General features: G+C 39.9%; 3 protein-coding genes across 5 annotated transcripts in view; 2 read left to right on the plus strand and 1 right to left on the minus strand.

Moving 5' to 3' along the window:
* The window catches only part of LOC128844006 (uncharacterized), a 31,723-nt gene extending 22,722 nt beyond the window's left edge, over positions 1–9,001 (plus strand). For all 3 annotated transcript variants that reach the window (XM_054041234.1, XM_054041233.1, XM_054041235.1), the window contains one exon: positions 7,055–9,001. In XM_054041234.1, the coding sequence (XP_053897209.1) occupies positions 7,103–8,128 (1,026 nt within the window). In that variant the 5' untranslated portion in view covers positions 7,055–7,102 and the 3' untranslated portion in view covers positions 8,129–9,001. The remainder of the gene's footprint in view (positions 1–7,054) is intronic.
* The window catches only part of C10H7orf50 (chromosome 10 C7orf50 homolog), a 192,038-nt gene that overhangs the window by 139,007 nt on the left and 26,746 nt on the right, over positions 1–26,285 (minus strand). The window lies entirely within an intron of this gene.
* GPER1 (G protein-coupled estrogen receptor 1) lies at positions 15,001–20,332 on the plus strand. Its single transcript, XM_054041232.1, has 2 exons — positions 15,001–16,401; positions 17,810–20,332. Exon 2 carries the CDS (start codon positions 18,245–18,247, stop codon positions 19,319–19,321), a length of 1,077 nt encoding a protein of 358 aa, XP_053897207.1. The 5' UTR covers positions 15,001–16,401; positions 17,810–18,244; the 3' UTR covers positions 19,322–20,332.

The raw sequence follows: 26,285 nt of genomic DNA on the forward strand, positions 1-26,285 counted from the left end.
TCTCCGTGCAGGGAAGGGGGAGGGGAACACCATCTCTATCCTTCCCTCCCCCCACCCCCACCAGCTGGGACTAATGTCCCTGGGCAGCCAGGGCATCCCCAACCCCCGCCCCCCTGTGATTTACCTCTCCCCTGCCCCTCAGCTGCCCAGACGCATCTGAGCTGCCAGAGAGGGGTGAGTGAGTACTGGTGCAGCTTCTCTTTGCTTCCCCACAGAAACCATTTTCTGCAAGGAAACAAAGGAAATCTGTGGGGCTACGGGGAGAGTATTTTTCTGCTGCATTGCAGTTGCGCAGAATTTCCCCAGGAGTAATACTAAAACCATTGCAGACTCGTTTGGGAAAGTGTCCTACCGTGGGGGAAGAAATAAGACTGCCAGCTCTAGAAAACTTTGGGAGACGATTGCAGGGTACCTCCACGAAAGTTTCTAAGGAGGATTCAAGGGACATCCCTGTGTACATAAACAAAGTGCTCTGCATGCCCCTCCCCAACTAACTCTACAGCAGAAAGAAAAGCAGATAACTCTACTTCTGTCTGTTGTGTCTTCTAGTATGAGTAAATTAATGAAAAGTCACTACATGTGTCCTGCTACACTGGGGTCGGGCACCATCTGTATATTTAAATATTGTGCTGGGGAATGCATTCACACACTTACCCGAGGTTCCGTCCCCTGCATCGTGCTCAGCTCCCAGGACTGACTAGACTGCAGTGGAGTCTTAAATAAATCCTCACTGGTGGCATAGTTGGACACCCCAATCACATGACCCCCATCCTTCTCCTCCTGTTCCTCCTCCTCCCAACTCATGACAGGTGTCTCACAGCCTCCACGCAGATGTGCACTATGCTCTGTGGGGTGCTGGTGGGGTCTCTGCCAAGTACGGCACGCATCTCAGTTGTAAAAGTGGCGGGTCTGCGGCTCGGCACCAGATCAACAATTGGCCTTCTGATATGGCTGCAGCAGTTCCTTTGCTTTCACATGGCACTGCTGCAGATTCCTGTCACAACCCTTTGCCTGCATCCCCCAGGCAATCTGCTCATAGATTTCCCCGTTTTCATGACTACTCCATAGCTGGGTTTGCTGAGCCTCTTCTTTTCACAGGCCCAATACCTGCTGTCTACTTCAAGCAGGGGCACAACTGGATCGTATAGCTGTCATGGTCGGTTGAGCAGTTGCACACAAGGGAGAACTGATAGGTGTGCTTGCCAAGCTGCACAATCAGGAAATGGCATTTCAACAATACAAAGGATTTATAAAGTGAGAGAGGGTGGCTTCCAGTCTCAGTGACCCCTGGGCAGTGGAGCTCACAATTGTAACCAGAGCAGTTAGTGTCAGGCATTGTGGGGCAGTTGCTGGAGGATTGTTACAGTCAATATAGGCCATGTAGTGTCTATACTCACAATGCATCAACCACAGGACGTTGACCATGGCTTATTGCCACCCAGGGAGATGGTGCTACTGCGTAGCTGTAATGGAGCACTTACATCAGCAGCAGACAAATTAGAGCATAGACACATGCACAACTAGGTTGACTCAAGGTGACTTATATCGACCTAACTTTGTAGTGTAGACCAGGTCTTTCATTCATATTCCTAAAGCGCTACCATACCAGGATAGCAGTGTTTACAGAAAAATATCATCCTATTTGAAGGCCCAAAATTTGACCTACTTTGACCCCTTCCTTCACTCATGGGTTTTCTTCGGTATGTTCAAGGGGAGAAGGATTGGGGAAACTAGTATTTCGTGGCCACTGCGGAGGTTCCCTGGCAGAAAGAAAGGGAACAAAAGCAGCAAGGGAGAGACAGGGGCAAAGGCAGCAAGTCAGGCAGGCCCTGTGCTGCAGCAGACTAACTAGCATGCAGTTAACAGTTGAGAGAAGTTGTACCTGACTGCAGGTCAACATAAGGAAGTAGTTGCAGAGCCAAGGGAGTAGCACTGCACCATCTGATTTTGTAATGAACAATTTCTGGATTTTCTCTATCTTAGTTTTTTGGGTTTTTTTGTGCTTTACAGTCTCCCATGAGTAACTACAAGAAGTCACTGTTAACGCATGAACTTTGTTCTCATGCTGCACAGGAAATGGAAGTTAAACTTTGTTACCCCCAAAATTGTGCTGACAATCCAAGACTGTCTGCTTCTTTCTTTTGAGCAGGGAACTGAAATTCACATGAACCCTGAACTTGTCATCCCCACCACTCAAAATAAAGTTTGGAAGATCTAATTTGAGGACATCCAGCCTGATCAGTGCTGTTTTAAAATAAATGCTTTCAGATAGTCCAAAGTTTGGAAGGAAAGAATGTATAGCTCTGGATACACCTAGGGAGCACATCTATTGAGTAAGAAGTTGCCATTTATAGACAGAACCATACAAGTGTCATCTACCCCAGTCCCTTGTAATCAAGGCAGGACTATATAATAACTATACCATTCCTGACAGGTGTTTATTTAAGCTGTTCTTAACAACCTCCAATGATGAAGATTCCACAACCTGCCTAGGCAATCTGTTCCAGTGCTTAACTACCCTGACAGATAGGAAGTTTTTCCTAATGTCCAACCTAAGCCTCCCTTGCTGCAGTTTAAGCCAATTGCTTCTTGTCCTATCCTCAGAGGTTAAGAACAATTTTTTACCATCCTCCTTGTAACAACCTTTTATGTACTTGAAAAACTTATGTCCGTCCCTCAGTCTTCTCTTCTCCAGACTAAATAAACCAATTTTTTTTTAAATCTTTCCCCACAGGTCGTGTTTTCTAGACCTTTAATCATTTTCGTTGCTCTCTGCTGGATTTTCTCCAGTTTATCCACATCTTTCCTGAAATGTGGTGCCCAGGACTGGACACAATACTCCAGCTGAGGCCTTATCAGTGCAGAGTAGAGTGGAAGAATTATTCCTTGTGGTCTTGCTTACAACACTTCTGCTAATACATCCCAGAATGATGTTTGCTTTTTTTTTTTTTTCCCCCTTTTCCTTCCACAACAGTGTTACACTGTTGACTCATATTTAGCTTGTGATCCACTATAACTCACAGATCCGTTTCCTCAGTACTCCTTCCTAGGCAGTCTTTTCCCATTTTATATGTGTGAAATTGATTGTCTCTTCCTAAGTGGAGTACTTTGCATTTATCCTTATTGAATTTCATCCTATTTATTTCTAGTTTAATCTCATTTTGTACTTTGGCCTTTCTAAGGCTTGGTCTACACTACAGAGTTAGGTTGACATAAGGCAGCTTAGTGTCTACACTACATAAGGCAGTTAGTGTATACACTACAGCCTTGCTCCTGCTGATGTAAGTGCCCTACTACACCAACATAACAACTCCACCTCCACGAGAAGCGTAGGGCTTACGCCAGTGTAGTTAGAGCAATGAAGTGTCTGTATAGACACTATGTTCTTCACATTGGCTGTTGATTGTCTTGTCAATTTCACATGTGGAAATGGGGAGGTGAGAAGCCCAGGGGGCAGCTGGGCTCCTGGAGGGGAGCTGAGCAGAGCTGAGATCCCTGGCTCTCAACCCCACATTCTCCCCATCTTCAGACGGTGGAAACACTCCTAGTGAGGACGCATACCACTGACAGAAGGGTGGACATCAGCCACTGCAGTAATTAACGTGTCGGTTATAAGTCAACCTAACAGAGGTCGACTTAATATTGCCCTAATTGTCACTGTTCAAAGTAGAACACTACTTTTTATACACTTTTTACACTCTTCTCAGTGGTGCATATTTAGAAATCAGTTAGCACAAACATTTGCTGAAGTAGAGATTTTATTTAACCCTTTTGTCTTTTATGAGCAACCCAACTGTATTTTCTCTTCAGGGTCATCTTTGAAAGATTTGGATTCCAATTTTCTCAAGTTCCTCTCCACTCAACAACTAACTTCAAAATGGTCCTGTTAACTAGTAATTCAATGCTTTAATTTCTCATAAATGGCTAACTTAATATAGTACGCATTTCCATTTTGCTATGTACCCTAAACAACTTCCAATCTCTCCTGACTTCCCGCGCCTCCAGTTTCACTGTCCTCTGTATGTCCTTTTCCATCCCCCACTAGGACCAAGATCTTAGGTAAAAATTTCAAAAGCACTTAAGTGAGTTAGGAGCCTAAGTTCCACTGAAAATCACTTTTTAAAAGGGGACTTAGGTTTCTACATCACTTAAGTGCTTTTGATAATGTTACCTAAGATCTTTTGTCCATCCACTTCTTCCTGTAGCTTGTGCTCTGGAGTTGAAAACTTGGAGCATGCAAGATGATGTGATATAGGTGTCCTCTTAGCCCAGCAGGCTCTTCTCCCACTGCCTATTCATCTGTAACACAGAGATCTTCTGTTTGCAGAAACTATTCCTGCAGTGGTACTTTTCCTAGTCATACAATGAGAACTCCCAACAGCAAAACAGTCTAGGAGAGAACAAGTACGGCCTTTAAGGGAACAAATACCACTAAGATTTGTTCCCTTAAAGATTATTTTTTCATATATATATATATATATATATATATATATATATATATATATATATATATATATATATATATACATACACACAAACACACACACACACACCCCTCTACCCCTTTTGGAATAGAAATAATATTAAAACTCACACTAATTGGGGCGTGATTAGAAGTATCAGAAATGTGAGGAGGTGGGGAAAGAAAAGAAAAAAGATGACAGACAGAATTAGGAGGATTTGCTTTATCTATAAAGAACATTAATAAAAATCTACCTCCGTAATATATGTAAGTTAAGGTTATAATTTTTTATGGGGGTCTGTCAATTAAAAAATGCCTTCATATTAAGAGTTTATGTCACCAGATCCCTTTGTGTAAAAAAGCCTTATGTACAGTTGGAGGTACAGTATTCCAGTCATTAACATGGGCTCTATGGAACCTTCAGATAAGGGAAAAACCCCAGCGTGCTGTCATATCACTTTCTGACTCATTGTCTACAGACGCTGCTTGAACAGATCAGCTTTACATACAATTGAATCAAGTGAAGAAACTTACATTAAAACTATGACTTAGTGCAAAATTAAAATGCTTGTATGCCAAGAAAGTGGAAGAAAAAAAGCTCAGAAAATAGCATGCAATATTTTTAAACTGTAGATATGCTACACCATTTTTCAGCGCTAGCACCATACTTGATTCAGTAGAAGTTTAAAGCTTGCTAATAACAAACAATAAAATATTTTAGTTCATTATCTACAGCAAGGAGCTGTTTCAAAATTATATATTCACCCTTTGCAACTAAATTACCTACCCAATGAGAAACAAGTCCATATTTTCCAAAGCAGCTGACTTACCAGTACAAAGTGCATAGAAACTACCTTTTTGATAGTGAATTAATTATGCTTTTAGGTGGTCTATAAAATTTATATATCCATATTTATTGCATTCAGTTTCTCTTGAACAAACAACTATTTTCCTACACAGTCTCCTATTTGCTTAAAAGAAAAATTTGCATGGTAGCAGAATTATTAGAGCAACATGAGATAGACCCATTACAGTTAACAGCATGTCAGCATTATCTCTAAAAACCCCTATCTTCAGGAATTTATAACAACTGTAAAACACATGTTCCTGGCTGAAACTTGACAAATAAGAGCATAACGTATCTGTGAACATAATCTAAAATTTAAGGGAGAGAAATTAAATTTTGCTAGTCTTTAGAGCATAACAAGATCTAGGCCTCTGTAGTATTTAAAATAAAATGACCATATTATTAATGGATGAAGATCTTATAGGGTTATCATACATCTGGATTTCCCCGGACATGTCCGGCTTTTTGGTGCTCAAATACCCGTCCGGGGGGAATTTCCAAAGAGCCGGACATGTCCGGGGAAATAGGGAGGCATAAGCCAGGGTCCGCCCAGCACGATCCGCCGGGTCCGCAGCGCAGCCCAGCTGCCCCAGCTACAATGCTCAGGTGGGGAACGGGAGGGGCTCGGGCTTCCCTCGCGGGCGGGGACCCCCTGGCCACTGGGGGACCTTCCTGTGGCCCTGTTGCCCCACGCAGCTCAGAACCCGGCGCCGCGGGAGCTGTTTCCCGCGGGGACAGACAGGCCGGGGAATTTGCTCGGCGTCAGGAAGGAAGCTGCGACTGGGGCTGCAGGGACCCGCGCTGCCGAGTGTCTGAAGCTCCCAGCAGGCAGAGGCTGCCGGGGGAGCGGGGGAGCAGGGCAGGCAGGGGCATAGAGGCTGCAGGGGCAAGTGGAGAGCAGGGGGCTCGGAGGTTGCAGGGGTAGGGGGGGTGCAAGGGATGCAGGGTGAGTGGAGAGCAGAGGTATGAAAATACATTTCTTTCTGAGTAGTTCTCAAACAGCAATTCCCCTTAATTTTGAATGGCCTCCTCAGCATGGACTGCAATCACGAAAAAAGCTAATCTTTACAGAAGAAATCTAAAACATAAAAACAAAGCAAATTATATAGTTTTTTCCTCCATGTTTTGTGTATCTTTGCATCTCCCAGCACACAGCCTGAGTACAACAGACTGTGCTCCAAGGCGGTCAGCAGGGGCCAAGAGACATGGAAACCTCATGTTGACCACAGCACTGTAATGAAGCCATTTGTGACTACACATCTAGCCTACAGGCTGCAGTTGCCTTGCATATGGTATGCATCACCTTTTGGCAAGATGGTGAGGAAGATTGCCACCACACAGCAACAAATCTAACACCTTCTCTAGCACCGTACAGATCCCTGCTCTAAGGCATACAGGGGTGTAGGCTCACTGAATCCTTCCCATCCTCTGCAAAGCAGAACTACAGTAGTTTCATATCTGCAAAGACTAACAGGGAGGAGGGAAAGTAAAGGGGACAGGAGAGCATAGATAAGAATAGAGCAGTGAGGATTTGTTTTGCTACAAATATTAAACTACATAAGCTACCTGGAAATTACTAACATGAAAATTGGTAATGTTTATAAAATATAAAAAGATGACTACCTTATATTGAAAAAATAGGTTTGAAGAACAAGAGCTCGGGAATTTCTGGCTATAAATCTAAAAACATGTGAATGAGGGACCATTTAAACTATTTTTAAAGATGTGTTTTACTTTCATTTTAGGTTGCGGTTTCAATCTTCATAAAAGAGGAAATAGCTTTACACAGAAGGATGATTTCTCACAACATGACATGGATAAGATATCCAAGCCATAGCTTCGACCCATCTATCAGAATAGAAGACCTCATAGTTTCTCAAAATGTCATATCAAGATTTATGCACTGTTACATTGCCTTCTTTGTACCAACAGGTTTAATAGCTGGCATATTTATCCTGACCGTCTTCATAAAGAACTATTTGCGGGATAGTGGCTTGGAAAAATTAGACATATTTCTTTTTTATTTCACCATCAGCAATATTGTAATGATATTTTTTTCATTTACTGTCATAACTAGACCTGACTATTTAATGGCAACCCAGTTAGAGTGTGGAGCTCTGTCGTTTTTTTTCAACGTGAGTTATTTCAATTCTCAGTATCTTCTGATTTTGATGCTTCTTGCTTTTTTATTCAGGAGATTCCCACCAAGGACAGTTTTGATGACCAAAGCAACTCAAAGTCCAATGTTATGTGTTGGATTTGTACTAACATGTGCCTTCTGCATATCACTGGTAGTGGTGGCTTTGCTAGGCACAGATAACTACCACAAAGAAACAGCCTGCCAGTTAGATCCATTATTCGCATGGCCTGAATATGAGATTATTAAATTCAGCTTTGGGTTTGGAATTCCATTGTTTTTCCAGATACTCTGTTTTATTCTATTTTTTGTTAAAGAAGCACAACCAGAAGCTCCAACCCAGAGAGAGAATATTCAAGCTTATCTGGCTGTGCTGACTATAACCATAACAATGTTTGTATGCCGTCTGTTTTACAACACTATGATTCTCTCCAGGACTACATTAAAGATACACAAAAGCATTGGAACCCCCAAGAACGAGCTAATGATGAATATTGCAGAGATAGTGTTGTTTAGTGAGAACTGCATTAGTTTGATATTCATACTTTGTCTTCATAAACCATGCCAGGCTGGAATACTGAAAATCCTAATGAATCTCAGAAAAGTTTGCAGAAAAGATACTACCAACAATCGTCCTGAAATACCAGTAACAGATATACATGGTGAAAATGGGTCTCACTGATTTCCCTCCCCATGCAAAGTATTGAAACATTTTCACTTGTTTTATCAAGAACTGTCCATTGGTTTTGGCCCAAGACTAGACCTACCTTACAAATATCTGAAGAAAAATGTTGTTTGGGACCTACCATCAAGGTTTTTAAAATGAAATGGTTTATGTTGGAATTTCTCTAAACCAAAACAAAAAGTCTAACACATACTGATGCCAGAACAGCATGCTTTCTTGAGGACTTCGATGCACAAGCACGGAAATAAACAAAAGCACAGCAAAAGCATCTTTACCAAAGACAAAATCAGGAGGGAATGACATTCTGTTTTCACAACTGTATTTCCATGCAACTGGAATTTAGTGTACTAGAGATGGACAATAGTTATGTATTATACAAATAATGGCTAATTCGAAGGGCCATGGCAGTAAAATATGCCCCAAGAGTGAAAAAAGTCTTGAAATTGTGATATTGGCAGAACTGTGATATATTGTAGATTATTCCATAATTTAAAAAAAAAACAAACACAGTGCTAACCTGAGAACATTCTCTCCCCTCCATCCATCCTCCCTCTTGGAGCCCATCAGGGGATTTTTTGCCTTCATTCCCCTTGTGGACATAGTAGTCTTTTGAGAGAGAGGAGTAGAGCTCCAAGATTGTCTATTTATCCACGATAGCCTTTGGAGAAGTGGACAAGTTAAAATGTCTCAAATACAAGGCAACTCTGGACCGAAGGGAAGACTTCAGGACCCTCATGAGTCACAGAACTAGGACAGAGAAACAGGATGGCAAATTAAGCCCGTGTATAAGAATGCAGGATTTTTTGTTGATGACTTCAATGCACAAGCACAGAAATGCTCAAGGTGCTATAAACTCAGCATTAAGACTGAGGATAATTAGTGATGAGTTTTGTGGGAAGATGGATCCATTTAGCTCAATCCAGATTATAAAGGAGGTGAGAGTGTCTCTTTGAGCAAGAGGGAAATAAAAACCTAGGGTAATGAAGGCCCTGGAGGTGAAGCCTCTAGGAAGAGGGAATCTTAGGATGAGTTTTAAAAAAAAACAAAAAAACAAAAAAAACCCCAAAAACAATTATAAATAAAGGTAGACCCCAAGAAGGGGAGAGTTTGGATTCTAATGCGGTTTCTGTGTACTCTGCTGAGGACAGGGTAGGGACTAACATTTGGTACTAGAGGTGGGATTCCCTAAGACCCACTGCACAAAGAGGAAAAATGGAAGAAATTCTATATGAATGGTAGAACAGCAACTACACCATGAGCCAGTTCAGAAAGTCCCCTTGCAGCATCAGCACAGGCTGAAGTCCAGTAACTACCAGTTTCAAATGCAAATGAGGCTTACCTGGTTTCTTCTGAGTGGTTAGTTACTGCAGTTCAGTGGGACAAGGAGTCAGGAACTATACATTTAATCTCCCCTCCTCCGCTCCCCTTTTTTTAACACGGCAGTGCAAGCTTCATACGAGGCTTTGGACAAGCATGTGGCCATAGGTTACAAGGCTATCGGGACTTATTTTGGACTGACTGGGAGATCTCATAGGAGACTTACCAGCAGAGATTTTGAAGTGAGCTCTTTCTGTCAGGGGTGCAGCCACATACCTTTGCTCAATATTTGATGGCTTGGGAACTCATTGGCTCAGGCATAATACCCAGATGGTAAGGGAACAGATGGATTTTGTAACAGTGGAGCAGTGCTGGAAAGTCTGCCTGAGAGGGTGAAGGCTTGTTTGGACAGCTGGTGTCAGTGCACCCTGGTACAGGCACACAAAGAGGACTAACTGGCACTAGAGATAATCACAGCCATGTCCTAAAATAAAGGAGGACATCCAGCTGGACAGACAGTAGAACTGCCACATAGAAGAACAAGGGAGCAACCAAAAAAGATGCTTGCCCAGAATCCAGTAAAAATCCAACACATTTGACCTACATTTCCAGGGTGGCCAACTTACACATATAAAAAGTCCTGCTGTTTCTGGAGCATGACTACATGGACCTATGTGGTCTCACTAAAGCCATAAGGACCGGCCTTCTGACAGGAACAGAGTGCCAATACAACTAGAAGGGGGACAGTACAAGACCCAAGAGATTTGGGAGTGACCAAACATAAGTTAGGAGATCTTAGTCAAGAATGAGATACTACAGGCAGCAGAACCTATTAGATCACTTGTGTCAGCATGGGATTCCTGGACAGAGCCCAGACTTTTGTTTCCCTATTTGAGAGTCATATGAATGGACTCTGTCCCCCTCATCACCATGGCCTTCTTGTCAGGTGGGGAGACTAAAGCATTTCCCTGGAATCCAGGGCATGTCCTGGGTCCTTGATAATGGTCATGACAAGGAAAACACCATAGGCAGTGAGGTGACTAGGTTTAGTGGCAGCAACATGAGACTGGGAATTGGGTCCTGCATGGGTTGAACAGGAGAAAATGAAGGTGAGCATACCAGGGAGGGGCTGGAAGGTATGTAATAGGGTGATGGACTAAAACCCCTTATTGGAATATAGATGTCATCCTAGGATCAGGTGCTCAAAGCTTTCCTTAAGATTCAGGGTAATCACTGCTGGGACATGATAGCAGGAAGGTCCATTTAGTTCCAAACTGGATATAAGAGGGTGGGAGTGTCTCTTTGGGCAAGAAGGAACTAGGACAGAAGGAACAGCCCAGGGGGGTGAAGAAAATTCGGCCGGGGGGGTGAAGAAACTTCGGCCGGGGGGGTGAAGAAACTTCGGCTAAGGTTTATATGGTTATGGTTTTTAAAGTTATCACTAACAGGTGTGGGGTAAAGGCTATTTACCAAAAGACTAGTGTGCACTTTCCTTCCCTTACCAGCAATAGCTCTGTTAACCACCCTTTCTCCTGCCAGGCTCACCTAATTTGCTGAGAAATAGTCCACATTTATTTCTGGCCATATCACCATAAATTAACCAATGGCATTAGTTAAAAAAAAGCCAAGGGTGAATATTATGTGAAATGTGTACATATGCTCCTAGGGACCCAGTTTGCTCTGGAAAAAGCCTGTGTCTTTCATTGTAATGCAAGAGATCTAAGCTGCTGATTGCTGGGGAAGTTGGGTGTGAATTTTAGTGCTAATGAAATACATTGGAATGGCAGCTCTAGAGACTAAGGACTTGCCTTCACTGCAACATTTAGCTCAGATTAGTACATGTGAGTTACTCAACTCAAACTAGCCTAGCTCAAGTGAGAGTGATCACATGCAAAACACCACTGGACCAAAGCACAAAGTGATTGGATTAACAGTTGACTGATTCAAGATGCTGCATCCACTATTGCATTGCTAAAGTCAGCAGCACTGGAACTTCAGACCACACCAATTGATGGAATAGCTAGATCAAAAGTACCACTTAATTTAGTTTAGAGATTTTTAAATCTGGGCATGAGTTGTGTTGGAGGCAAAACTTGAGTTACACCACAAGCTAACAAGGTAGCAAGGATGAGCCCTGAAGCCCTCTATATAGTCACAGTCATATACACCTCAGACACTAACAACAAAGATTTCCCCACAATGTCCCACCAATAAAACTAAACCTGACCTGCAACCATCACTTCTTGGGGTGAAAGGATAGGTTTTAGCCTTAATTCCTTAGTTTTAGGCACTGATTGGCCAATGATGGGGCCAATTAATGCCAATGGTATTGGTGAGTTTTATACCTGGGACATGTCTGAGAAATGAGACTGATGTATCCAGCAAAGGCTGCCAGGCTCAACTGGGATTTCCAGAAAGCACTGTTGTTTCTTTGCACAGTGGATTGGTTTAGTTTTTTAATTTCTTATTCTATTTTTATACTGATTGCAATGTGAAAGATGGATGATTACAGAGTTTTAATGTTTTGTGTCTTTTTTTCTTGAAGTTTTAAAATCTGGGATACTAAACCCAGTTTTTTGTAACACAATTGAACAAAAATGAAGTTTTTACAAAGATAATTTACCAGTGATCCAGATGGTCTCCATTTGAGAACAGATTCAATTTTTTAAAATTGCTAATAAGAGAAATGCATTCGCTTGCCAATAATTCTGGAAAAAGCTGGTCCATAAAATACACACTATTAGAGGCTTTCAATACTTCCAAGAGGCATGGAAAACAGCTACCCACTTCAACTCAGATCACAATCATGGTTAGTAACAGGGGGAAATCACCAGAGACTGCCTGGGGTTGGGGAAAGGGTGGGGAGTGGGTCCAAAGGGAAAGGATGTCACCTACGGGTTTTTTTTTTAAAAAGAAGGTAAAAGTAGTGTTTGTCAGGAAAAAGATGGGGGGGGGGAGGGAGAGAGAGAGAGAATTTGGGGAAGAAGAGAACAATCTACATCCAAAAATAAACTACGTACTCTGCTTATACATTTCAATTATATCAGAAAGATAAACATCCTACTTTATATTTTCTACAGATTTACACTTTGTTAATTTCAGCAAAGTTATAGAACACTATTACCAATGCCAATTTTTCTGTATATGCATTACTTTTATATTTATTTCACAGTTTTAGACTCAGACTCATAGACTTTAAGGTCAGAAGGGACCATTATGATTGTCTAGTCTGACCTCCTGCACAATGCAGGCCACAGAATCTCACCCACCCACTCCTGTAATAAACCCCCAACCTATGTCTGAGCTACCGAATCATGGTTTAAAGACTTCAAGGTGTGACCCGTGCCCCACGCTGCAGAGGAAGGCGAAAAAACCCAGGGCCTCTGCCAATCTGCCCTGGAGGAAAATTCCTTCCCGACCCCAAATATGGCGATCGGCTAAACTCTGAGCATGTGGGCAAGACTTACCAGCCAGACACGCAGGAAAGAATTCTCTGTAGTAACGAAGATCCCACCCCATCTAACATCCCATCACAGGCCATTGGGCGTATTTACCGCTAATAGTCAAAGATCAATTAATTGCCAAAAATTAGGCTATCCCATCATACCAGCCCCTCCATAAACTTGTCAAGCTTAGTCTTTAAGCCAGCTATGTCTTTTGCCCCCACTGCTCCCCTTGGAAGGCTGTTCCAGAACTTCACTCCTCTGATGATTACAAACCTTCATCTAATTTCAAGTCTAAACTTCCTGATGGCCAGCTTATATCCATTTGTTCTTGTGTCCACACTGAGCTTAAATAGTTCCTCTCCCTCCCTGGTATTTATCCCTCTGATATATTTATAGAGAGCAATCATCTCTCCCCCTCAATTTTTCTCCTCTTTCCACTGGGTACAGCTTCCCTTACCATCTGGGAATGCTCCAGCACCTATCCCAGTCCTGTCCTCCAAGGCTCAACTACTGTGCACCTCCCAGTGCTGTCTCAGGGCTTGTCTTCACTATGGTGGTAAGTTGATCTAAGTTATGCTACTCCAGCTATGTGAATAATGTAGCTGGAGTTGACATAGCTTAGGTCGACTTACCCCAGTGTCTTCCTTGTGTTGTGTCGACGGGAGATGCTCTCCTGTCAACTTACCTTAATCTTCTCAGGGAGCTTGGGTACCAGGGTTGACCAGAAAGTGCTCTGCCATCAATTTAGCGGGTCTTCACTAGACCCGCTACATCAACCCCCATTGCATCCATTGCAGCAGCATCAATCTTCCCATAGTGAAGACCAGCCCTCATACTTCTCTTGGCAGATTCTAGCAGCCTTCACCTCATACACCCCTGAGAAGCTCTAGCAGGCTCCTCCGCAATCTGCAGCCAGCAGGGGAGACTGCTTTGCTGGTAGCATGGAAGGTGGGCTGCACTGCTTGGATTCCTCCTTGCCCTGCTCTCACTTAGGCTCCTACTCAATTACAAGCCCCACTCTTTCTACACCATAATTGCGGGGATACAGGGGTGAGGCTGCTGTTGCCAAATTATGTGGGAGTGATGGCTACTCTTACATATTTAATCTGTAAAACTATTACTAATACATGAGAGCACATAGGAATTGCAGTCATTGAATCCTGTACGTTAAAAATAAATAAAATTCTTAAATGCCATTACATACTTGACTGAAAAATCAAAACACTCAATTGTTATATAGTCACAAATAAGCCTCTTGTAAAAAAAAAAAAATCACAATTAAGTAACTACTTCTCTTCTCAGTCTCACATATCCCTAGACAGAATACCAGTAATTATCAAGTGCATTCTTAGCAACACTAAAGTTGATGACGTACGTCAGGAGGTACCATAAACTCCAATAATAGCATGACTGTCATTTAATATGGGTTGTTAAGATACCCTTTACTATTAAATGTGTCTGGAATATCAGCAAAGCTAGGGAGATAGAAGGTGTACAATGTTCAACAGCCACTAAAATTTGTTTGAACCATTTTATATCCCTTTTTACAATGACAAGGCTGAAGATGCCACTGGATTAATCAATAACATTGATAAGATGCCACTGGATTAATCAATAACATTGATGTTATAGCTGGACAAACAAATCTACGTTTTTGAATATGATATGAATATGTTTTCAATCTTTTTTTTTTTTTTAAGAAAAGTTCAGAGAAACTTCAGTAAACTATGACCCCTTCAGACTACAAAAGAAATGTGTAATGAATATAGAATTCATAAAACTATAATAAAATAATGCTGTGTTTGACTTTTTTCTGCTTTATGAAAAAAAGCTACTTAATGGCGAGTTTCAAAGAAAATATCTTGGCTATTTAAAAAAAAAAAGTTTGTTTTATCCAAAACGCCAAAAGAATTAGTACTTTGTACAAGATTATGTATTTTAATATAAAGCCAACTGATGTTTGGAACTTGGAAAACAAGCATCTTAAATAGAACCTTTATTTTGGTGACGCTGTCCCCTCTATAACTGATCACATCACAGGGAGGCAGCATTTTTGCTGCAACGGGGCTAAGAAATGCCCATCATCCACTTATCTTCTCTGTGCAAAGCCCTTTTACTCAAGGTTTACACAAGAAAACGAATCTCTTTCCTCTGTTACTTAAAATAAAATAAAAAAAAGACACCAAAACAACTCAGGGAATTTTAACGATGTTTTGTAAACATGTAAAAAAGGCAACAGGCTGACTACTTCTATCCCAAGTTGAACCTGTAATTTGAAATCCCTTTGAAAATCCTGAACATGAGGATACATGCTTAACAAGACCTTCTGCAGCCTACCTTAGGAGAGTAGCGATAGAATACTGTATAGAAGTTGAGCAGCGAGTGGCATTTTACAGTAAAAGTCAGACCATAAATATAAAAACAGAAATAAAACAAAAAGCTCTGAACATTGTGCATATGAACTTTAGTTTTGTTCTTTCAAATGAGAAATAAGGGTTTAAAACATGCATCTCGTTTTAGAATGTTCTAAGACTTTTTCCAGTTATGACAGAACAATTCTGACAACCAGCAGGTGGTGTTTGTGCAATTGTCAGCTAGTTCTCTGCCCCTGGAGATGAAATGCAAAACTTCACCTGCCATAGTGGGGTTTGGAAGCAAGACTGATTCTCCAAATCAACTGCATCATTAAGCTTATTTCATACAGGTGGTTTTGAGCAGAACAACTAAGCAGAGTCAAGTTGAGGATACATGAAATGCAAGGGATTAACAGAGAAATAGGACTCTCAAAGAGGATAGGAAAATTTTAGTCAAGTTTTCAGATCATTCATTAACTAAACTACTATTTTTCTAAAGTTCTAATATTTCTCTTTGGACTGTGAAAGTCTTTTAAACTCTTAGATAAACTGAACTATTGCTATAGATGCACAGTAAAATATGTTTAGTTGCTACTCAAAATTAATCTTTGAACTGGTGCTCATTTGAATCTACAATTTTATCCTCCCTCAAAAACAAAGGAAGGGTGAAATGAAAGCTATACTAAGCATCGTAAAGATAGTTGATAGATATGAGGGAAAAGATTAATGTCTAGTTCTGGTAAAGAAAAGGAACCAGCAGAAATGGGGTTAATTCTAGCCTTAAAAGGAAGCCTGTTCAACACCACACTTCAAATGAACACAAATTAGAACGACCCTGGGAATCTATAAAGCCATGTTTTATTACCAAGGATCTGCAGGAAGATCTGCATTAGCTGCAAAACAATGACAGTCATTTATTTAGGATGTTTAACAGAATATGATTTTATATGGATTTTTTGTTACTGAATTGTTCAGCAGGTGACATTCAGTGCAGCTTGGTATCACCTAAATAACATTAAAAGTTTTGACTGCTGGTATAGCTGAAATTAACATATCCACTAACAGTGTATCTGAATATAAACCAGCCTTATGGTGTTTGGAAGAAAATCAGATCCGAACAAATGACTATGGATGGAAACACAGGAATTAAAAGGTAAATTCTAACACTTTACATAGCTACAAACAATCTAATCGTTGAGGGTATTGGTTTGGTTTTTGGTGGACTTTTATGCATAGTTAGATTATCTTTACAGATCTACCTTTCTAAAACATTAATTTTTTAAAATATTAATTTCCCCTTCATTGCATCTGAAGCAGTTTATCATCTCATTCAAGAACAAAAATTGTTTCTATTACGAATATTTCAGAAAAAGGCAACAATTCAAATATACATGGCATGTTTAGATCTCTAATTGAAAAATCAAAATGACCTCTGATAAGCAAAATTTCATAAAAATGCTTTTGTATGAACAAAGACTTGCATTGCAATAATGCCTCAAAATATATCCTGCTAATTACTAGCAATAGCTGGAATGATTTTTAAGTTATTAAGCCAAAAAATAAATTTCATAGAAGATATTTTAATTCTGTCCAGTTCTAATAGCCTGATCTTTTTCTCTCCTGGGAATGTGCACCACCAGTATTTTAAATCACTAAGATTTTAAAATAATAAAAAGATAAAGCATCTATTAATTCATGTATTTATCCAAGCATATCTTTGCATGTGTTCTACAGATATACATTTTCACTCTTATAGTACAGAATAGAATGTATTCATCTTATTACTAACAGGTTTATTATTTTTAAAACAAAATTATATAAAATCAACTATAAAACTATTTAAAATTTACCAGTTTCTTGCCTCTTTTTTTTTTTTTTTTTAAACTTGGAAACTTTTGCCAAGATTTCAAGTTTACATAAATTTACGTTTATAAAGTTCTTATTTTTCACCTTGGTGTGTTGTTTTCAACGCCATTCCCATTATGGAAATTAATGCAGTATAATTTATTGCAAAGAAAATAAGGTTAAACATGAAGATGGTGTAAATTAATACAAATTCACATTATCTGTTAGTTTTTAAAAGATGTCTTTTCCTTCTGTCTCTTTCTCTGCAAGCAGAAGGTACCAAGGGCATTTCATCTGTTTAGATTTTTTCTAACATTTTTGCAGCCAAAGCCTATGCTACTTAATAAGCTTGCTATTTGACTAGGAAAACAAAGAATATGATACATAGGAAAGTTCCTCTCTTCTACTCCAGAGATTGATGGGTCAACTTCACTGATTTATCCCCCTCTCATATTTATCAATGTTAAGAGTTCCTGATTAGCACACAATGTTTAATCAGGTTGCTCCTAATAATCTCTCTCTCTCATGTACATTAAATGCTTTTTTTGCTGAACATTTGTTTATACGTATTCAAGCATCATGTTCCTAAACACACAATCACTTGTGTACGTAAGTGTAAACCCACGATCCATATACCATAGAATGCCCGAGCTTTAGAAAAGTTAAAATAAATCATTTAGGCATGAGTTTAATAATTTTTCATTTACTAATTGCAGGTCCAAGGATATTCAGTAATTGTTAAAAGGAATCAACGAACCTAAAATTCTACCATTTTCCAATCTGCAAGAAGGAACATTTGTGAAGAAACATTTGTGTATGTGCAATTCAATGACCATAAAGTTCAGAAAGGTCCTGCACGATCTGAAACATTAATTTTCTCATTTGCTTTGTGCATGGCATCTTACAAATAGCAAATTTCTGAAACAGTTTACTTTTCTGTAACTGATAAATTTCAGCCAATTTCAAGCCTAATTGGTTTGGCTTCCATTCCATTTCCAAACAGATTAAACATTTTATACAAAAAAAGTAAACCTCTTTCCAAATCCTTAAAATGCTTGCTGTAACCTCTTAAATCCCAACAATTTAACCATTTTGGCACTGAAAGTCAAAGCGTGAATACCGATGTAATCTTTCCAGCGGAGATCCTAACCATGGAATCTTACACAGGAGCAGTGTCACCATTTATTTGTAACAGCACATCTTTTGAACTAAATGGATCACATTTATGTAATGAAAGCATGTCTTCTATCTTGGCTGATAAATCTGAAGAACACCAACAATACATTATTGGGCTTTTCTTATCATGCCTTTACACTATTTTCCTTTTCCCTATTGGCTTTGTGGGAAATATTCTGATTTTAGTTGTGAACATAAGTTTTCGGGAAAAGATGACTATTCCTGACCTGTACTTCATAAATCTTGCAGTAGCTGATTTGATTTTAGTTGCTGACTCCCTCATTGAGGTTTTTAATCTTGATGAAAAGTATTATGATATCACTATAATTTGCACTTTCATGTCTCTGTTCCTTCAGATCAACATGTATAGCAGCATTTTCTTTTTGACATGGATGAGTTTTGACAGATACATAGCACTTGCAAAAGTAATGAGGTCCAACATATTTCGGACTATGCAGCATGCTAGATTAAGCTGTGGCCTCATATGGATGGCATCTATCTCTGCAGCACTAGTGCCATTTACAGCTGTACATTTGCAGCACACTGGAGAGGTCTACTTTTGTTTTGCAGATGTAGAAGAAATCCAGTGGTTAGAAATAACCTTGGGGTTTATAATTCCCTTTGTGATCATCGGTCTTTGCTACTCATTAATTGTTCGAGTTCTTATAAAAGCACACAAACACAGGAGTCTTCGACTACGGCGCCAAAAGGCTCTTCGAATGATTTTTGTAGTCGTCCTGGTTTTCTTTATCTGCTGGCTACCTGAAAATGTCTTCATTAGCGTTCAGCTTCTTCAAGAGAAAGGAAAGACTCTCTCTTCAGGCAACCAATCTTTTCGGCATGATTATCCCCTAACAGGACATATTGTAAACCTAGCAGCCTTTTCTAACAGTTGTTTGAACCCTCTGATTTACAGTTTTCTAGGTGAAACTTTTAGAGACAAATTACGGTTGTATGTTGAACAGAAAACTAAAATGTCAACGTTCAGTCGTTTTTGTCATGCTGCCCTAAAGTCAGTCATTCCTGACAGTAATGAGCAATCAGAAGTTTAATTTAGTAGTGCTGTATAAAAACATAAGTGAAAATTGCACAAATATAGAACAAAACGCTTGCTACTAACAGTAAAATATATGTATATATAATGCCCTGCTGAGTATTGAAGGTTTATACTCTAAATATTTTTATGACAAGACTTGAAGGTGGAAGAATACATTTTAGTCAAATTTATATTTAATTATCAACAGGATTACTAAAGGCTGACAAATAAGGGGCCTTTAGTTTGCATTATACATGTATGAATGATAATTTACCAGAAAACATTATCAGACTAGGAAGAATCGAGATAATTGAGTTATCAGAGAATAGCTACTTTGCTGTCATATGCTAGGTGTTCCCATTTAAATAATGAAGCTGCCACAACAGTGGGAAAAAACTCATTACAACACATTGATGTGGAGGTGCAGAAAAAAGTTATTGATTTTCCATCCAAATATAGCCATTTGACAACTTTGCTAAGAACTACTGTGCTGTATGTACACAGTGTTGGATATGCTTTCTGTTCTAACATACATTTCAGGCATTGATTTTTTTGTTTCTCTTAATGTAATATAGAACTAGGATGAAGATTTTCTCTCTAGTTTGTAATGCTCATATCAACACTTCATCAAATCTGAAGTCACGCATAGTATCCTGCTCACCTTTATTACCTTAGCTCAGAGAATCCATCAAAACAAAATTTACTGCTTCATTTTATTTTTGAATATTGTCCATAGGAAAATGAGGGTCTTTTGTCACAAGCACAAACTACAGATTAAAGTGTCCTAATTAATGAAACTACTGCTATCTTCATTTAATTTGTGTGTGTGTGTGTGTGGTGACTGACGTAAATGTGTTTGTGTGTGTGTATTTACACACATTTAAATTTTAATATTGTAACAATATCTGTCTTGGTTGTAAGAATGGAATATTGGTTTTTTTTTTGTTGTTTTTTTTTAAACTTGCCTTCTGCAAAAAATGACAGTGTAAGAAACGCTCATTAAAATGTTGGAAGCCTCATTATTTTTGGAATCACACAATTTCTGCAACTGAGAAAATGATGAGCCATCAGGTCTTTTTCCAAATCCACTGGCCTTTCTGGATCTTAGATACCTGCTGGCTTCTTTGTGGATTTTCTCCTTCACAGAAAAGTCATATCAAGAAATAAAACCTTAGAGTTACGCAGTGGATTGGGGGGGGGCATGGAACTTTTCCAAATTCTGCCAGCCTGGAAACTAATAACTGAGCTTTGAACTCAGATGCCCTGGCATATGACATGTAACAGGTTACTGCAAAGCCTTCACACAAGGTGCTATCAAGTCTTAAAGATCACCTTACGACCACTAAAAAAACCTCATAAACATTAAATCAGAGCAGCACTGAAATATTACTTGTTATGTCTCTGAAATGCACAGAAGACTTACTACACATATACAATCGCCTCTCTATGTTCAGGCAGTTACACACGCAAATCTCTCCAAACTAAGATAAGAGCCCTTCGTTCCTACTTCTCGTGTATTCTACATGAGCATGGTTATGACATACGAACAAGGGTTTTTTAGATCATTTTAAGGAACATTTCTCATGAAATTACATTTCTTCTGAAATACTTGAGCTTCTTAATGGAAGCTGCAGTCACAAAGGACTTGACCAATAGGTACCTAGGTACAACTGGTTGATGGGTGGATTAACGACACATTTAGCTAGACAGATATTCCTCAAATTAATTTACATGAAAACTGTATGTTGGTGTTTCCTATACCTGTTTGTTCTGGTGTTATTTGCATATTTTCGTCATCCACAGCATCTAAGGAACAATTTCACTTTTGCACATCTTTCCCGTGGGAGTGTGAATCCCTCTCCTCTCAGGGAGGACGTCTGCTTTATCATGCCTTGTACGTGTAGAATGAGTTGCTATACACCACTTAGCAACAAATCTCCTATATTTCTGCTATCTAACATGTGGTATTCTGTCCTTTTCCCACCCACTTCCATCTCTGTAATTAACCAACATTATTCACCAGCTATTGATTTGTCAGTGTATATTAACTTCATCATGGAAAGATTGGCATTTCAACTGACATAGAATCAAAGGAATGGATTCTTCTCTCAGGTAAGCACTGCAAATGATAAAAGTCAGCCACCACTCATGCATGTAGAAAAATCCTGGATTCTTCCTGGCAAATGTCAAAATTAACAAAATATCTTATCTGTAGTCAAAAAAAATCCCAACCCAAACCAAAAAACAATACCATAGATCAGTGATTTGATTTGATTTAAACTCACAAGAGGATTGCCTATTCTGTTTTTGGAGACCCAAAGGAATGTTGTTTCTCGTTATTCATGGATTGTAATTATATCTCTTGGATCTATGTGTTGGAAGAAGGCCTTTTCATCAGCACGAACAGATTATACAAAAAAGAGAAAGCATTTATGTTCAAAGATCTACCATGGTAGCAAATATTAGCAGAGCTCCCCTTCCTGTGCAATTAGCTGTTTCTACATTGTGACAAAGTTCCTCCTCTATCTTGGTGGGTCCTGCGCTTATTGGCGGATTTTCTTGTCTCAGAGATTCATCATGTGGGTTGGGGAACAGCCCAGAGACCTTCCCCTCTGGGAGAACCCACAGTCCAGGTCAATTGGGAGGTTTGGGGGGAACCCGAGCCCGCCCTCTACTCCGGGTTCCAGCCCAGGGCCCTATGGACTGCAGCTGTCTATAGTGCCTCCTGTAACAGCTGCATGACAGCTACAACTCCCTGGGCTACTTCCCCATGGCCTCCCTCAAACACCTTCCTTATTCTCACCACAGGACCTTCCTCCTGGTGTCTGATAACGCTTGTGCTCCTCAGTCCTCCAGCAACACACCCTCTCACTCTCAGCTCCTTGCGCCTCTTGCTCCCAGCTCCTCACACTCGCCCCACAAATTGAAGTGAGCTCCTTTTTAAAACCCAGGTGCCCTGATTAGCCTGCCTTAATTGATTCTAGAAGCTTCTTCTTAATTGGTTCCAGGTGTCCTAATTAGCCTGCCTGCCTCAACTGGTTCTAGCAGGTTCCTGATTACTCTAGTGCAGCCCCTGCTCTGGTCACTCAGGGAACAGAAAACTACTCATCCAGTGACCAATATATTTGCCCTCTACCAGACTCCTGTACCCCACTGGTCTGGGTCTGTCACAACATGTAAAACATATTGGGAGATCACAATCACATACACTATTTACCCACCCAATCCCAAGTCCTTGAATGTTCTATACATGATAAATGTCTAACTTTGGAAATCAGTAATTTTTGACACTGCATCTTCAAAACTCTGAAAACCTTTTGTAGTCAGCTATTGTTAACGTTCAGATACCACCATGACACCTAGAAATATCTAGGCAGGTTAGAGTATTACAGAGTGAAAAAACAATGTGTAATGTCAGGAATTACAAAATATGCAATTCCTCTTACTGACATAATATACCACATTTAGACCCAAAATTACAAGTATGCCTTACCAGGATGAAGAAAAACAGTTTCCTGCTGCCTACACATTTTAGCTTTGAGGATAATTATGTTCTTCTTGAAATCCTAGATATAGTTCTTCAATTACTCACTAAATGAAGTCCTCTGCTAGGGTGCAGAAAAAGCTCACCTCCTCCAACCACTTCTCTATCTTCTGTTTTTTAAATTCATGTAAATGAAGTAACATTCACATAAATGCCATTCAACTTCTATGTTTACTTTATCATCTACAGCTGCAATTAAACATAATCCACCCACACCATCCAGTGGCGGATTAATGATTTTGCCGCCCCTAGGCCCTGACATAATTGCCGCTCCCGGCCCCATATGAACTTATTAAACATCAATATTTTCACTTTTTACTTCACTATTACTTTCAACTATTTTTTCTGTCTCACTGTTGGCTCTAACTGATACAACACAGGAATCTATTTTGCGCATTTTTGCTATCATTTCATTTTCCCTTTCTTTCTTTTCTATAGCTTTTTTTTTTTTTTTTAACTGAGAACCGCTTAATTTCTTCCTTCCGGTCATATTATTAACGTTTAGGATTCTCGCGAGTATGTTTACTAAATGACATCGCGCCATCATTGGTGGTTTCAATATGCGCTATGATTGGTAGAATCGCGGCGTCACTGATGCCACAATCACAAAAATGCTGCCGCCACTGCAAATTTGCTGGCCTATGCCTCGGCCTTGTCGGCCTAGGCGATAATACAGCGCTAACACCATCACATATGGTATCAACTTGTCTCAGGAGTTCATCCATTTACAGAAAGGACAATAATTTGCCAAAGCAGGTTTCCCCTGCCCTTCTTTTAAGTTGGAAGGTGTGCTTATCATTAAATATAAAGTGCTTTTGTGAGGGAGAAAAGGGGTACTCTGGGTTGCTCTCCCATTTTCTTCCTCAGCATCGCCTTTGAGTCCCACGATACAATGACCTACTCTTGAGCCAAGGAAGGTAGATCAAATCTCCCACTGGAGACCATTAATGCTGTTCCAAACACTAGATCATTTAAGAAAGCATGCCTCCTCCTCACTTCCAGTTCACTCCCCCTACTAATCTTCATCTACTTGAAAGAGAGACTGGGTTTAGGACTCAAATTCGGGTCTCCCGTATAGCAGGAACCAAAAATAAAGTTATCAGTATTTTACATCTGCTATTGATTTTGAATGGAACTTTTACCTGCAGCAAGATTCTAGAGACTTTAGAAACAATTTAAAGTTACAAAACAATATTAAAACATCATTATTTTAAACTAAACCCATATTCTAACTGCAATATTTGTATTGCCAATTGTGTGAGGAGCAACAAACAATGTTTTGTGTCACTGGACAGATCTATCTTTTGTCAAAAAACAGTTTTGCTTTAATCTAAATTAATCTCATTAGCAACTATTTCTAAGAATGATTAAATGTAATTTTAATTAATGCTTTTTATAAATGTAAATGCATTCCAGAAAGTACTTTGAATAAGAGGTACCCAGAAATCACCTACTAGAGGACAGGCCCAACAAGGACAATAACAGAACACCACTGGCCATCACATACAGCCCCCAGCTAAAACCTCTCCAGCGCATTATCCACGATCTACAACCTATCCTGGAAAATGATCCCTCACTCTCACAGACCTTGGGAGGCAGGCCAGTCCTCGCTTACAGACAACCCCCCAACCTGAAGCAAATACTCACCAGCAACTACACAACACACCACAGAAACACCAACCCAGGAACCAATCCCTGTAGCAAACCTTGTTGCCTACTCTGTCCCCATATCTACTCTGGCGACACTATCAGAGGACCCAACCACATCAGCCACACCATCAAGGGCTTATTCACCTGCACATCTACTAATGTTATATATGCCATCATGTGCCAGCAATGCCCCTCTGCCATGTACATTGGCCAAACCGGACAGTCCCTCCGCAAAAGAATAAATGGACACAAATCGGACATCAGGAATGGTAACATACAAAAGCCAGTAAGTGAACACTTCAATCTCCCTGGTCATTCTATTACAGATTTAAAAGTCACTATCGTTGAACAAAAAAACTTCAGAAACAGACTTCAAAGAGAAACAGCAGAACTAAAATTCATTTGCAAATTTAACACCATTAATCTGGGTTTGAATAGGCACTGGGAGTGGCTGGCTCATTACAGAAGCAGCTTTTCCTCTCCTGGCATTGACACTTCCTCATCTATTATTGGGAGTGGACTATATCCACCCTGATTGAATTGGCCCTGTCAACACTGGTTCTCCACTTGTGAAGTAACTCCCTTCTCTCCATGTGTCAGTATATAATGCCTGCATCTGTAACTTTCACTCTATGCATCTGAAGAAGTGAGGTTTTTACCCACGAAAGCTTATGTCCAAATAAATCTGTTAGTCTTTAAGGGGTCACCAGACTCCTTGTTGTTTTTGTAAACCTGTCTCTTGAATATGTTCAGTATTAGCAAATGCCAAATAAGGAGATAAATCAAAAGACTGGTCAGCACAAATGAATCACACATCCAAATATGTTGTTTAGTGGGAGATTCATAATGAGAGATGAATAACTATAGATAAAGTCACTAAAGCAATTGCCTCTGACAGCTGTGCACAGGCCTGTTTGAAAAATCAGCGGTCTCAGTCCACTGCCAGTAGAGAGTTGTCTTTATTAAAAATGCTAACCTGTGAGTTGGCACTCACTCTCAGAAGAGACACCAAGGATTGCATGTGGAAGGACAACATACTACCTTCTCACAACTTTAGATGGTTCCCCTCCAGCGTAGGGCTGAGAAAGAACAGTGAGAGAGCGTGAGGAAACTTCTCCCACTGCCTTTTCTACCTGTTTTATAGATAATTAGAAGACCAGTTTCCAATGCTGTCCATCTGGCACATTTGAAAAACACTATATTCACTTTCAATTAAAAACCCAACACTACAAACTTAAAAGCATTGCTTCCTTCACTATTGCTTCCACAAATATAGGCTATGTCTACACTAGGAGATGTGACTCCTTTGCTTGTGTACACGTACTCGCACTAGCTTTCACTGAGCTAGCGCGAGTATAAATGGCAGCATAGCCGCAGTAGCACATGTAGCAGTAGTGAAGACACTACAAACTACAAACCTGCCTGAACCTGGAGGATAAGTACCCAGCACAGAGCCTCAGCCGTGCCTCTGCTGCACTATGCATGCTACTGCAGCTACACTGTTATTTATAATCGGACACAAGGGGGAAATCACACCCCTCGTTTGCAGTGTAGATGTACCCTAAGACACAGTGCTCACCTTTGTTTTCTAATTTCTTCAGTGTAACTTGACAAAATAAAGCCCTTATCTCTAAAACTGATTAACTAATGTATAAAGTCAGTTCTGCTAAGCTTTTAGGTAGGCAGACTAAAAACACCAATGCTTTCTCTTAAATGAATTCCATAAACATTTAAAAAGAAAAAAAAATCACTTCTATCTGAAAATTTTGATCTTATTATTGAGACA

This window comes from Malaclemys terrapin, chromosome 10 (genome assembly GCF_027887155.1).
Source record: "Malaclemys terrapin pileata isolate rMalTer1 chromosome 10, rMalTer1.hap1, whole genome shotgun sequence".
Classification (NCBI taxonomy): Eukaryota; Metazoa; Chordata; order Testudines; family Emydidae; genus Malaclemys; species Malaclemys terrapin.